General features: G+C 46.1%; 1 protein-coding gene across 6 annotated transcripts in view; it reads right to left on the reverse strand.

The window, feature by feature from the left end:
* Positions 1–1,088: 1,088 nt before the first annotated feature.
* TLN2 (talin 2) overlaps positions 1,089–13,309 on the reverse strand; it is a 418,441-nt gene continuing 406,220 nt past the window's right edge. For all 6 annotated transcript variants that reach the window (XM_041740721.1, XM_041740682.1, XM_041740692.1 and 3 more), the window contains 5 exons: positions 9,274–9,399; positions 6,998–7,060; positions 6,721–6,903; positions 3,620–3,745; positions 1,089–1,964 (listed from right to left, as the gene is read on the reverse strand). In XM_041740721.1, the coding sequence (XP_041596655.1) occupies positions 1,836–1,964; positions 3,620–3,745; positions 6,721–6,903; positions 6,998–7,060; positions 9,274–9,399 (627 nt within the window). In that variant the 3' untranslated portion in view covers positions 1,089–1,835. The remainder of the gene's footprint in view (positions 1,965–3,619; positions 3,746–6,720; positions 6,904–6,997; positions 7,061–9,273; positions 9,400–13,309) is intronic.

The raw sequence follows: 13,309 nt of genomic DNA on the forward strand, positions 1-13,309 counted from the left end.
TACATACTCTTCCCACTTGCTTTTTATTTGCACTATATCTCCTCAAACTGCCTGTTTATCTGGAAAAACATCTCTATGTGTAGCACTTACAAGTCTCTCATAAATATGGGATACTGTCCTAAGTTTAATGAGATTTTAAAACTACAACATGGGCTAGAGTCTCCCAAAGCAGCACCATGGGGTGAGGCCTAAAAGAAGTGGTGCCTTTTGAGGACCAAAGCATCCACTTTTACCCTGGGTGGAATCCTGAAGCCATTCTGTGGATGAGAAAGGAGATGTGACACCACGTCACTGCAGAGCAGGAGGATGGCTGTCTTCAAAACCCATGTACCTCCATTACCACTGTCTTCCCCTCATGAATTCTTTCCAAATCACTGGCTACCTGGCATTAGGACCTATTCCACCAGTCATTCATCCTTCATGTACTGTCTTGATTAAAGGCTCAGATTAAAGGTAAATTCAAGGTCTTACCATGCCCTTAAAAAGGGGGGAGGGGCTCTGAAAGGAAAAATTAAATCTAGGAAGTGTGGCATCCAGAAGACAGACTCTGGAAACACCACGTGCCTTTACTCATAAGACACAAGGTCAGCAAAACTATCTTGTTAAAGATTCATATTGAGGGATCCCTGGGTGGCGCAGCGGTTTAGCCCCTGCCTTTGGCCCAGGGCGCGATCCTGGAGACCCGGGATCGAATCCCACGTCGGGCTCCCGGTGCATGGAGCCTGCTTCTCCCTCTGCCTGTGTCTCTGCCTCTCTCTCTCTCTGTGACTATCATAAAAAAAAAAAAAAAAAGATTCATATTGATTGTAGGATGCATCTAGATTTTAAGAGTATCAAGACACAGAAAAAAATGTCCATCTTGGGATGCAGGACAGGTGACAGATTTTGAAACAGATGCCTTGAAAGCTAACCATTTTGAGAGCAGAGGAGCCAATGTAGGACCAGGAAGGTGGAGATACCAGGGAATTGCTTTATTCTAGCTGAGTCCCCACCTCGAATGCTTAGGAGGGGGATGTTGTGCAAAGGGTCACCTGGAGGATGTGGGTTTGTGTGGGTGAATTTGTATGAACTGAAACAGCTCTGCAGAGTAAGGAGCCCACACATTTTATTACCACCCCTGCTTACCAAGCCCTGGCAGTCCCCCATACTTCTGCCCTTTGGATTATGGAGGAAAAAATAAATGTTCGTTTTTTTTGGGCCACAGAATACAAGATGGGTCTAGATTGTACAAGGAGCTTACACACGGAGGTAAGAAAGCGTGCAAATGGGAGTAGGAATTCTCTACCCTCTGGGTGAGTCAGTGCTAGAGACACAGAAGGACCCGAGTTGTCCTCCTGGAGTCCACACCGGTTTATGCTTCTGGCTTATTAACCGTGTCCAACTCCAGCTTCCATCTTCTCCTGAGAGGGAGGATAATATCTAGGATGTCAACGATTTTCCCCAAGCCATTATCTTTTTCCTCTTTTAATTTCCCAGAAGGCCCAGGAGGGGGGGGCCTAGAGAAAGACCAACAAAAACAAAAGTGTCTGAGAACGACGTAATACTGACTTCTCTTTTTTGGTAACAGTTCACGAAACGTGCGCCCCTCTCTCCTGAGATCTGGTGAGGCATGAGGGGAGGTGGCGAAGGAGCTGTGGGTGGGACACTGTACCGTGTGACATCACGATCATGCAGCCGGTGCCCTACAGGACACAGACGTGAGTGAGCACGCAGGGCTCTGGGTTGGACCCAGGGGGAGGCGGGCAGTTTCCAGGTAAGTGCCCAGTGTCTCAGGAACACTGTTTGGCCAGTTCTCGCAGAGCCATCCCCTAGGGCACACCATCTTGGCTCTGGCCTTAGCCTTCATCCTCCCTCAGCTCAGTGGGTAGGAATTTATACTGCTGTTGGCGGATCTGGGCCAGTTTTTTCCTTGCTTCTTCCAGTTCTCGTTCTTTTTTCAACATTTCCTCCTGGGCAGCAATGATCTAGAAGGAAAGCAACAAGTTGGATGGATCTAAAAACTTTCAGGAAACCACCCTCTCCAACTCCACTGCTTGTCTCATGAACGCCCAGTGCCTCTGCGATAGGACATCACAGCCATATACCGGGACTAAGTATCCTAGCTCTGGAGACCAGCATTTGGGCCATACTCTGGGTTTTGAGACCAATGACCCAGTTGACCCAAGAAAATAAGCTGACTTCTGGCCACTGATTTAACAGCAAACATCTACTGCATCCCTACTATGCTCCAGGCGCTGGTGTAAGCACTCTGCGTGGAGTGTTCTATCATCTTTGTGGCAGCACAGTGAAGTTGTTCCTATTGCATGTCCTATTTTTCCAATGAGGACCCTGGAGCTGAGAGAGGTGGGTCTACTTCCCTGAACATCCACTTAGTGGAGCAGGACCTGTCCAAGTGTTCTTGAAGCTAGAGTTGGAGTCCTTAGCCACTTGATAACTTTCATGTTTTTGTTTCATGCTTCTAAGATATAAGCTGAGGAATATTAGTGAATAGATATCAGGTGAAAAAGATAAGTTTGTGCTCAAGAAAGCCAAATGGATTTCTTTCTTGTGGAACCTTTCAGAGCCTTCACTAGGCTATCACTGTGATAGTCTGAGGTGGAGGTACAGAGGGCAGGATCTCTCACACTTATTTGATCAGTGACCCTTGGGATCCCTGGGTGGCGCAGCGGTTTAGCGCCTGCCTTTGGCCCAGGGCGCGATCCTGGAGACCCGGGATCAAATCCCACGTCGGGCTCCCGGTGCATGGAGCCTGCTTCTCCCTCTGCCTGTGTCTCTGCCTCTCTCTCTCTCTCTCTATGACTATCATAAATAAATAAAAAAAAAATTAAAAAAAAAAAAAAGTATGATCAGTGACCCTTGTCATGGAACTTCTTATGGAGCTACTGTATCAAGAAATAGGTCCCGGTAAAAATGTATCCAGTAAATTTCCAAACACAGGGAATGGCTCAGGAAGAGCTAAGGAAGGCAGGGGGATGAGTAACTTCCTGGCACTGCTAAGAAAACCAATCTTTTATAACGGATTTATAACAACACATATCCCAAACTGCAGCCCTGATCTCCTGAAGTTTGCTCTTCACTACCGTGCACAAGAATGGAATCCTGCATAAGTCAGAAGCCTGTCTCCTCTTCTATTAAGTTCTGTTAAGGGGTTACTATTCATTCTCTCTATAGGGCCAAATCCATCATTTTATTTAAATGATAATACTGCCTTCTAATTTCTCTTCTTCCTTTTTTCTATAACAGAATCCCTGATTTGGGCAAGGTACAGGGCTCCTCAGGAAAGAAAACTGTATTTCCCAGCATCTTTTGCAGCTGGGTTGGTTGGCCACATGATGAAGGCCTGACCAATGGTCTGTGAGAGGAAGCAAAGGTGGATATTGAGCCATCTTGGACCAACTGGCCAAATCGATATCTCGGGGATGGTGGGGCAATAAGGCAGATGGGAGCCTGGGGCTCAGAAACAAAGGAACCAACACATCAGCCACAGGCTGCTCACACCCCGGCTGTTTCACCAAGGAGAAATACGCTTCCATCCTGTCACAGTCATTGTTACTTTGTGTCTCTGTTGTTAACACAATTCCCATGTCCGGAGTAACACTGTCTGGATTTCTTCACAAACCTGAGCAATGCCCCCTACAAACTTTGTTTTCACTACAACATCGTCATCATCGGCTTTGCCAAATGCTGCCTTCTGGGCTGCACGAACGAGATTATCTGAGGCTCTTTTCACAGCATTTCCTGCTGCCTGGAGAGGGGGGAAAAACATATATTATATCATTAGAAACAGCCAACTTGGATTCAGCAGGAATAGACATGAAAGCACAGTTCATGGAACTCTGAATCGATTTGTCATCCAATTATAACACAGCATTTCTCTTTCATTAGTATCCGGTATCTGTCTGTCCAGCAGTCCATCGACTGTACCAACACTGGCACTACCTAACCTTCGGTCATTCACGCAGAAATGAGATAGAGTTCCCGGCTCCCAAGGAACACATACTTCTGAGGGGGAATTATACTTATGTAAACAAATGACTATAGCAATGTGAAATGCCTGTTAACAGAAGCACGGCCAGGGCTTGTCTCTTTGGTCTACAACACTACTCCCCACCCTCAGCCCCATCCAATTTAGACAAACTCACTGGCTCACACAGCACTCTGTCCGTCTGCCTTGGCCTTACCCACACCTCCCCACAATGCTCTGCGGTGCCTTCACTGTGGCCCCTCCCACACTTGTGGTTGTCCTTCTTCCTTCTGGACAGTGAGTAACTAGGATGCAGTGGCTGTGACTTTTGTCCTATCTCTAGCACCTGGTGCTCGCTGAATGCTTCTTGAGGGAATTAAGGGTAAGAAAGCACAACCACACTCTGCATGGGAAGGTGGGGAGCCCCACAGTAACTTGGGCCTCTACAGGTGTATTTTCTGAGTCACAGCTGAACTTGATGCCAAATGCTTAAGGAGGGGAAATTGCTAGAGATGGGTAAAGAAAAGCTTTTCGGAACGCCTGGGTGACTCGGTGGCTGAGCGCCTGCCTTCGGCTCAGGGCATGATCCCGGAGTCTCAGGATTGAGTCCTGCATCGGGCTCCCTGCATGGAGCCTGCTTCTCCCTCTGCCTGTGTCTCTGCCCCTCTCTCTCTCTCTCTCTCTCTCATAAATAAAACTTTTTTTTTCTTTTTTTTTTTTTTAAAAGGAAGAATAAAAGCTTTTCAATGTCAAGTCGAGATCTTTCATAAGGGCTATTGCCCACACTGACTTAATGCTCAGGAAGCACAGCCTGGGGACCTGTCCTCGGCCCCCTGACATCTGGCATTTTCTTCTACTGGTGGTCAAGGCTTCATGAAGCCTCCCATATTACTTTCCCCAGGCCCCCTCAGAGTCAAGGACTTGTGCATGGGGATTAGTCATCAGAAAGTTGAGTTTTTCTCAAAGTAACTAGTTCATCTGGTGGGTGATCTAAAGTGACTGATGGGAACTATGAGGGCTTGCATGGGAAGGGAATGCCAATTATTATATGACAAGTTCATTCTCAAAATAGCTTTATGAGGTCAGGAGTCACCACTGCACTTTCCTGATGCAGAAATCAGAGCTGAGTAACTTCTCTGAGACCCTGCAGCTCGTACGTTACAGAGCTGGGATTTGAACACAGATTGAGCTAGCCCCAGAGAACCTCTGGGTCATTGCAAGGGACTCAGACATGATACTGCAGCATCTAGTTAAATCAGGAATGATCACAAAGAGAGTGATGCTGTGCTATGACCATGTAAGTCCTTAGAGCACGTACAAGCATGATCATATCTCTTGACTTTGATAAGAGCTGTGTGGGCATCTCTATCCTTATTCTATAGCCAAGGCAAGTGAAGGCCTGGAAATTTTTGAATGATCTGTGTTAAGATCACTCACTTAATATATGGCAGGGGCAGGACTTGAACCTGGGTCTCTTTTAACTCAGGATGTTTCCCCCAGAAGTGTTCCTCAAATCCTATATTCACCAACATGCAGCCCCCTGTTTCCCCCCTGGGTCTATCCCAGAGTCAAATGAAGGTAAGGGCAGTGGGTGAGAGAGACTCAGGAGGACCGAGAAACAGAAACACACTTTAGGACTTTCAAAACGTAACAAAAGTTCCAAGTGTTGATGAAATTGTTCAAATATCTCTGTCATTTATGATTTTATTCATGGCATTTAAACATTTTTTTCAGCCACATAAACAGTCTGCATTCTAACACTCATAATATCTAAGAAATCTAGAAAGTTGGAAACAAATTATCCAATGTATAAGAAAATTCTGGCATAATCAAGTGATGTAACATCATGCAATCATTCAAAATGAGACTCATGAAGAATGGACCGGTTAGCTTTGCATAGAGAAATTATGAAGCCTTTTATTCAAGTAAAAAGGTGTGTATGATAAAATGTTAAGTGGGAAAAAAAAGCAGATGTCTCTTGCTATGATGCCAAGTAGACAGTTATTTTGTGTAGAAATAAAAACAGGAAGAGAAAAAAATGGTACCATTTGACACGTTGAGGAAGTTGAGGCTATGTGATTTTTTTCATTCAAACCTTTCCCTTCAATGTGTTTAAAATGCTTCTATAATTAAAACAATCAGGAAAACATATGTGCTGGGAGGGATTCGATTATAACCTTCGTCATGATCATGTTCTTTGGGCTCTGGGAAACCTCTTAGTCTTATAGGAATTCCTCAGTCCTTCCTTTCCTCTCCTCTCTTTTGCAAACAGTGGATGAGGGACCATCTCAGTGTGAGAGATACGCAGATAAAGATGTGGTGCTTGTACCTGAGAGGTTCACAGTCTTGTCAAAGACTGATCTAAAAATAAATGTGGTGGTACCAGGTGAAAGGAGCCATAAGAGTGGAGTGGTACTCTGCAGGAGTCTGGGAGGGCTTCCCAGAAGAGGGGACTCTGGAGATGAGTCCCAAAGAACGAATAGATCACCAGGTGGGGCTGGTGGTGAGGGCCAGGACATTCTGGGGTGAGTGAGGGCCCCAAGGCATGAGATCAGAAGGCAGACATGGAGAATGTTGGATTGCTGGGGCAGCAGGTGTGAGACGCACAGCTGTACAGGGTAGAAGATGAGAAAAGTGGGACAGAGTGGGCTGATGGAAGGCCTGGTGGGTCATGCCAAGGAAGTGAGACTGTCCCCTTTGGCGACACTTACCCGCTCCAACAGGAGTATTTTCCCACCAGCATCAGTGACCATTACCTGTAGCCGCCTCATGGCCTCTGAATCCTGGTCGGCCTTCACCTTGCAGGCCACGAGCAGCTGAGCCGTGGAGGCAGCGACCTGCTTGGCGGATGAGATGAGCTTCTCCTCACTGGCATGTCCCTGCACTGAGGCATTGGCCGCCTCGCAGAGATTGCTGGTTGCAGCTGCCACCATCCGGGCCTGCAAACAGTTGATGGAGAAGTGACCCCAGGCCCACACTTCCCTCAGGGGATCCAAAACCCAAATGGGAAGGATGGAAGAAGAGGTGACTTACGGCAGAAATCAGTCCCTGGGACCACTGTCCGTCATCCGCAGCATTGGCAGGGATGGAACCCACCTAGAGAGTGGAGTGTAGAAATCTGAATTGAGAGCTGGAAGGTGCAGAGGGTGGACCTGCAGCCCCTCAGCCTCTACCTCACTCTGGAACTAGAGAGAAAAACACCTCATCAGACACGCAGCACCACCAGCATGAGAATGGAACAGCCTTTCTTGCACAGGATGCTGCCACTCCGAGACTGTGCCAGCACATTCTGGCTGGGCTCCCTCTGGGCCCCGAGGACTTAATCTGAAACGCTCAGAATGGCCTCCATTTAGTTGCTAGGTATTGTGTTTCTGGGAAAACTGCTCAGGAATGATGGAGTAGGGCTGTCCTCCCATGCTTATTTCCTCTGCCGACCTTTCTCTGGTTCAAACACAGGAGCCATAGAGGCTTCTGCTTTCAAGGGCCAAGGGAAACTTGCATCTCTGCAGATTACTGATCCTAAAGCCATGCTGTGACTTCACGGCAGATGAGGAAATAAAAAAAAAGGAAAGCTGGTGCCTTTCCTTCAGTGCAAGTGATGGCCGACCCTTGCCTTAAGAAAGTAACAGAATATCTGGCCAGGGGTGGGGAGAGAAGTAGGAAGCTGGGTGTAAGATGAGCTCTGTTTCTGTCTAGAAATTATAGAAACAAGTGAAACATTTTCTGTCCAGATGCAAGAGGGAATGGCTTTGGGAGGGAAAACCTTTTTTTTTTTTTTTAACATGGTGGGAGGTGCCTGGAGAGATCAGAGAGGAGTACTTCAACTTGACTATGAAATTAGGGGTCAGCAATTATTACCTCTTACATATATATTTTTAAAAGATTTTTACTTATTTATTTGAGAGAGAGAAAGCGAGCACAAGTATGGGAGGGACAGAGGGAGTGGAAGAAGCAGACTCCCCGTTGAGCACAGAGATGATGTGGGATGAGACCCCAGGACCTCGAGATCATGACCTGAGCCAAAGGTAGACTGCTTAACCGACTGAGCCCCCCAGGCACTCTTCAATGCTTGAATATATTCCACACATGCTTGACCAAATTAAATTCTCTCAGTACCTAGCAATTTGGCACAGAGTCGGCCCTTTATGAAGAGACTGAAATTTTTAGGTAGGATATTCTTCTTAAGGATCCATTTTTAGCCTTTACATATTGATGAGTCGACAAGTACTTAAATAAGCTCCATGCTCTGCTACATCCACAGGGCGTAAGTGAAAAGCACAAAGGGACAGACTGCACGTCAGCAGAGAGACAGGAATACATATGTTAATAATGAACAATATAATACACGATGGTTTAGAAGGAGGAGCCCAAGTATGTGGGTTGGATCAAGACAAGGTTTAGCTCACAAGAGACTTCACAGAGGAATATACATGGCCACTCGTTGGGCAGAACTTCCTGTCTGTATTACAAGTTCTTAGGTCAAGGCACGATCCTATTTGTCCACCTGTATACTGACAGCAAAGGCCTTTTAATATCAAACAGAAGTGACTGACAATTATGGTGACCCAACTCCCCAGACCCACAGATTTCTGTAGTGCCTCTCAATCTGATAGTCTCTCTGCAAGAGGCAATATGGATGGGGTCCTTCTGTGGTGTATGGGAACAACACATGGAATATTTTAGACTGCAAGACCCTTCCATATGCAATATTAGTTTAATATACTAATGAATCCTTTGGGTCACTGAAAAAGAACTATGCTTTCGTGCTAATGCAGATGGAATAGGTGACTGGGGAGGAGGCAGATCAAAGAGATCTCAGATTTAAAACCCGACTGGCCTTCTGATCAACGGGCTCAAGAAAATGCTAACTGCAGAGTTAGATGGCATTTCGCTCAACAGTCCTAACAAATGGATCGAGCCATTGGAGTTGGAAAATTGTACCACGAAGCGCTTGACAATGGTGCTCCTGTAGTTATCCACTAGGAAAATATGACAGTTTACATCTCTAAATAGCTTAACATACAGCGGGAATAGAAATGTCTTGTTCAGGCCCTGATCACTGCCTGGAACAGGATGCTTTCCTTAACAAGAAGCAGATGAGAGTCCCAGAAGCCAAACCCTTCATTCTGGCTGTTAGGTTTAAGCTAACAGAGTTTTCAGTCAGATGGGGCAGCGATGGGCAAGTCAGTGAGGGAAGGCCCAGCACTGGTTTCCGCAGGTCAGGCCACAAGCCTCCACATCTTTTCCTCGGCCCTCAGAGGCTCTCACTGTGTGAATGTTCCAGCACCTGGCCCGCGAGGTTTACCCACCTTTCCTTGGGCCACCAGCTCCCTCTGGGCTGCCGAGGCCGATTTGACCAGGGCACTTGTGGCAGCAGCAATGGATTTAGCAGCTTCCAAAATCTGTTCTTCAAAATCCAGGGTCTCATCTGCTTGCTATAACAGAAGAAAATGATGTCACATGCCATTCACATCCACGAAGGGTGCTTTTGCCAAACTACTTACTGCTTGGTCACCTGGCTCTTCATCCGTTATGATTTTTATGCTGACAAACCACACCCAGGGTAGAGAGGCCTAAGCTGGCAAAATGATTCTCCATCTGCTGCCTCCCACTACCTCGATTCTAAAAGGTACAAGCTGCTAGCAATGACAATTCTACACAAATTTCAAATCAGGAAATTCTAAGACAGACTATTTTTCCAAAGCAGAATCTTTACACAGACAATTTAAATTCACTGTGAATAAAATATGCTCAAATATGTCCCATTAACATCAATAACCAAAATTTAAATAATCAATAATTAAAATCCAAAGAGTGGGTGGTAATACACTCTTCCAAGGGCTTAACTCCAAAATGGGTTGAAGAAAGAAAAAAGTGGCTACGAGTTGTGAAAAGCCTCATTTTTCTTGGGTGAAAACAAAAGCAAAATAGCATCTGCACTTTCTGTGGCTGGGCAGGGAGAGTTATGTACCAACCACAGATCATCAGGGGTGGGAAAAACAGTGAGGCAGCATGACATCGAAAACCTGGGGTCTGGTTCCACCTGGGGAAGAGAACCGGCCACCCCTGTGCAGGTGTTGTCAGGCCATGAGGGCTCTACTCTAAGTTCACCAGTACCGTGCCCCATGCTGCCAGAACAATCTGGGAAGCTGGAGAAGCTCTGGTAAGTGTGACAAGTATAAGGACCTTGGTCCTGAGCCGGCTTGGATGGAGCATCACTCTGGGGTGATCAGAGTAGATGCCCTCCAGGTCCCCTTAGCACTCATGTTCTGTGAATCTAAGTAAGGTTAAGTTCCCCTTTGATTATTGAAGGTTGAAGATGTGGCTGGTACCTTTCAGGCATTGCAATGATGGTCAGGGATAGCAATAGTTTTCTTCATGTGTTAAAATATATAATTTACCCCTTGAACCAATTTTAAGTGAATAATTCAGCATCATTCAGTACATCTGTAATATTGTACAATAGCAATGTTTTTAAGAGCACCTACTATGTGCCAAGTCTCTTGTTAGGCATTTCCATGTAGGTTACTTGTTTAATTCTCACCAAGCAAGAGAAAAACAAATCTTAAACTATATATTCGTTCTTATATTCACAGTGAGAAAATTGAGGCTTAGGGAGGTAGAGTGTTGGGACAAAGTCATGTGGCTGCATGAAGACTCTAAACCAGATCTAAACCTCAATCTCTCTGACTCTGTAAGGACATATTTTTACTAGCTTGGCTACCCCCTGGCACATCAGTGAGGCCTCACCTTGTGTCAGAGGCTCAGAATTGGCCACTAACCGTCCCATATGAAACATCACGGAGGATGGATACAACTTTTTTTTTTTCTTCCCAGTTCCTATTCATTATGGCTGCACCTTGAACTAGGAGAGATCCCGAACTCATTTTTATTTTTACAACTCATGTTATCAAAATAACATTTCGGTGCACATCTAGTGAATCTGATGAATGATGCCAGCATTTTAGAAGTTCTTGGACAGAAGGCACATATTCTTATCTGACAAAGTCTTGCTCTGGGAGCATTCAGGACAGAAATGGATTCAGTTGCAGTGGATTCATTTTGGAGTAGGGGAGTTTATAGTACTGGTGGAGTGTAAGATTTATTGAAATGGAAAAACAATTACAAGGCACTCTGGCATAAGAGGTACTATTAATAGATAGGCTCCAAAGAAATTGCATTAGGCTCTGATACCTATGGATATTTATTCAGTGACCTTGAATTAAGAGCTTTTTTGGAAACTTATTCTACAAAAGAAACTCAAGCATGTAACAGATTAAGGCACCAGGGAAATCATGTAAATTCTGAGCCCAAAGGGAGCCCCTTCTACTGGGGCAGAGGAAACGGAAGCCCATGGTGGCTTCTTACTGTGTCGCAGATCCTTGTTTCTGGTGGACTCCGGGGTGAGTCCACATGACAGGGTGGAGTACCCCATCAGATTTCTGATTTCCCAAATTTTAGGGTCCACAAAAATGTGATTTTCTTAAAATTGAGTGCTCTCAGGATGGATAAATCTGAGAGAATCATCTTGTTCCACCCAACTTTATAGGCTCGTCCCACATCTTCCACTGCCCTGAAGTTTTGTAGAACACATACTTGAAAGAGATATTTGGTTTTGAAATATTTTTGACACCCACAGATTTTTCTTGCAATGGCAACTGTTATAAATGCCCGCTGATGAATTTTTGTTTTCTTTCTATAACATCTCTATGCTTTAAAATGGACGTGGCACAAAGCCTCATCTCTGGGAGACATTTGCTCTGACTAAAAAGTACTAGAGAGCTTCCCAAGAAAGGCTGAGTGGGATGACTACAACAGCGGAGGGCTAATTAAAAAAAAAAAATTTATTTATGGGGGGTGGGTAGGCAGAGACATAGGCAGAGGCAGAAGCAGGCTCCCTGTGGGGAGCCTGACGAGGGACTCGATCCCAGGACCTGGGATCACGCCCTGAGTCCAAGGTAGACACTTAACTGCTGAGCCACCCAGGCGTCCCCGGAGGGCTAATGTTTAGACACTGTATACCAGGTTTATCCCTAAGACTAAACGCCCACCTCTCTCTCCTTCTGGAAATAAACATCATCACTGGGTGTCTCTCATGCCATACACAACTTCTCATCTACAAGATGGGATTCTCCCCAAGCTAAGGAGACTTCGAAATGTTGAAGTGTCCCTGTCAGTGCTGCCAGTCTCCTTGGCTCTCACCAGCATGTGTGATGGCATCAGGGAGGAGGGCAGTTGGAGCTACCGAGAGGAAGGCTCATGCTCAACCACATTGAAGAAGAGGGAAACAGAATGGGTTTGGTCTTCAAAGGACCTTCTTACAGAAAAGGATCACAATGAAACTGCAGGATTTATCAACAGACTAAGCCCCACGGTAGCTGGGAGACGGAGAATAATGAGGGCAGTAATGTGGAGCTGCCATAAGGAGACCCTGCAGGATGCTGAGACCCAGGGCCCTGTGAACTAAAGAAAATGCCCTGGCTCAGAATCACCTGAGGATGTGGTTAAAGCTGCAGACTGTGTCTCAACAGGTCTGCAGGGGGGCCTGGGAATCTCCATTTCTAATGGAGGCAGACTACTCCACGGGAAATGCTGGCTTGGGTAAAAGAAAACAGAGCCCTGTGAACTGAGGCCTACCAGCCTGTCAACTCTTCCAGGGCAAGGACTGTGTTTTATTCAACTGATGTGGTCTCCCGAGCACACAATCAGGCAGTGTAGACTACATGATAAATGTTTGCCGAATGAATGTATCCATTCACAATGAGTCTCCCAAGTCTTAGAGTTCAGCCAGAGGACAACTGACATGGTTGCAGAAGGAGAAACGCATCGAGGAAGCGTCCACATCAGTAACTGTGTATTCTGTGGTCCTTGGGGAGGAAGCACACACATCTATGTGCTGGCTCCTGCCCCGTGTAAGGCTATGGGTTGTCACTAGTCCGCTCTGCCTGCACCCCTTAACCTGCATTACAGTCCGTTGAGGGGTTCATTTCTGTATGCATATACAGAAGTAAACAGTATTTCCAGCATTTTGCAAAGAGGCTCTCTTAGCAAAGAGGCTCTCTTAGCAAAGCAGCGCTGGGGAAGAGTACCGAGTGTGCCAACCAAGAATCTGCTCTGCTTCATGAACACGTCAGCTACAGCTTCTGAGCGCTGAATCTGTCCTCTCGTCCTCTGTTCACTGCCCCCTTCCTAATTCCCCTCTGCTGTCAGAAGGCCCCTGGCCAGCTCAGCTCACCATCAACTTTCCGCAGTGGTCTCTTCTGGACTGCCTCCTAAGCTTCAGCAGAGGATGGACTTAGTCTCACTTTGGCTTTCTGGTACCTTTGAAGAAAGGTCCAGGTACCC

The sequence above is a fragment of the Vulpes lagopus genome, chromosome 2 (genome assembly GCF_018345385.1).
Source record: "Vulpes lagopus strain Blue_001 chromosome 2, ASM1834538v1, whole genome shotgun sequence".
NCBI lineage: Eukaryota > Metazoa > Chordata > Mammalia > Carnivora > Canidae > Vulpes > Vulpes lagopus.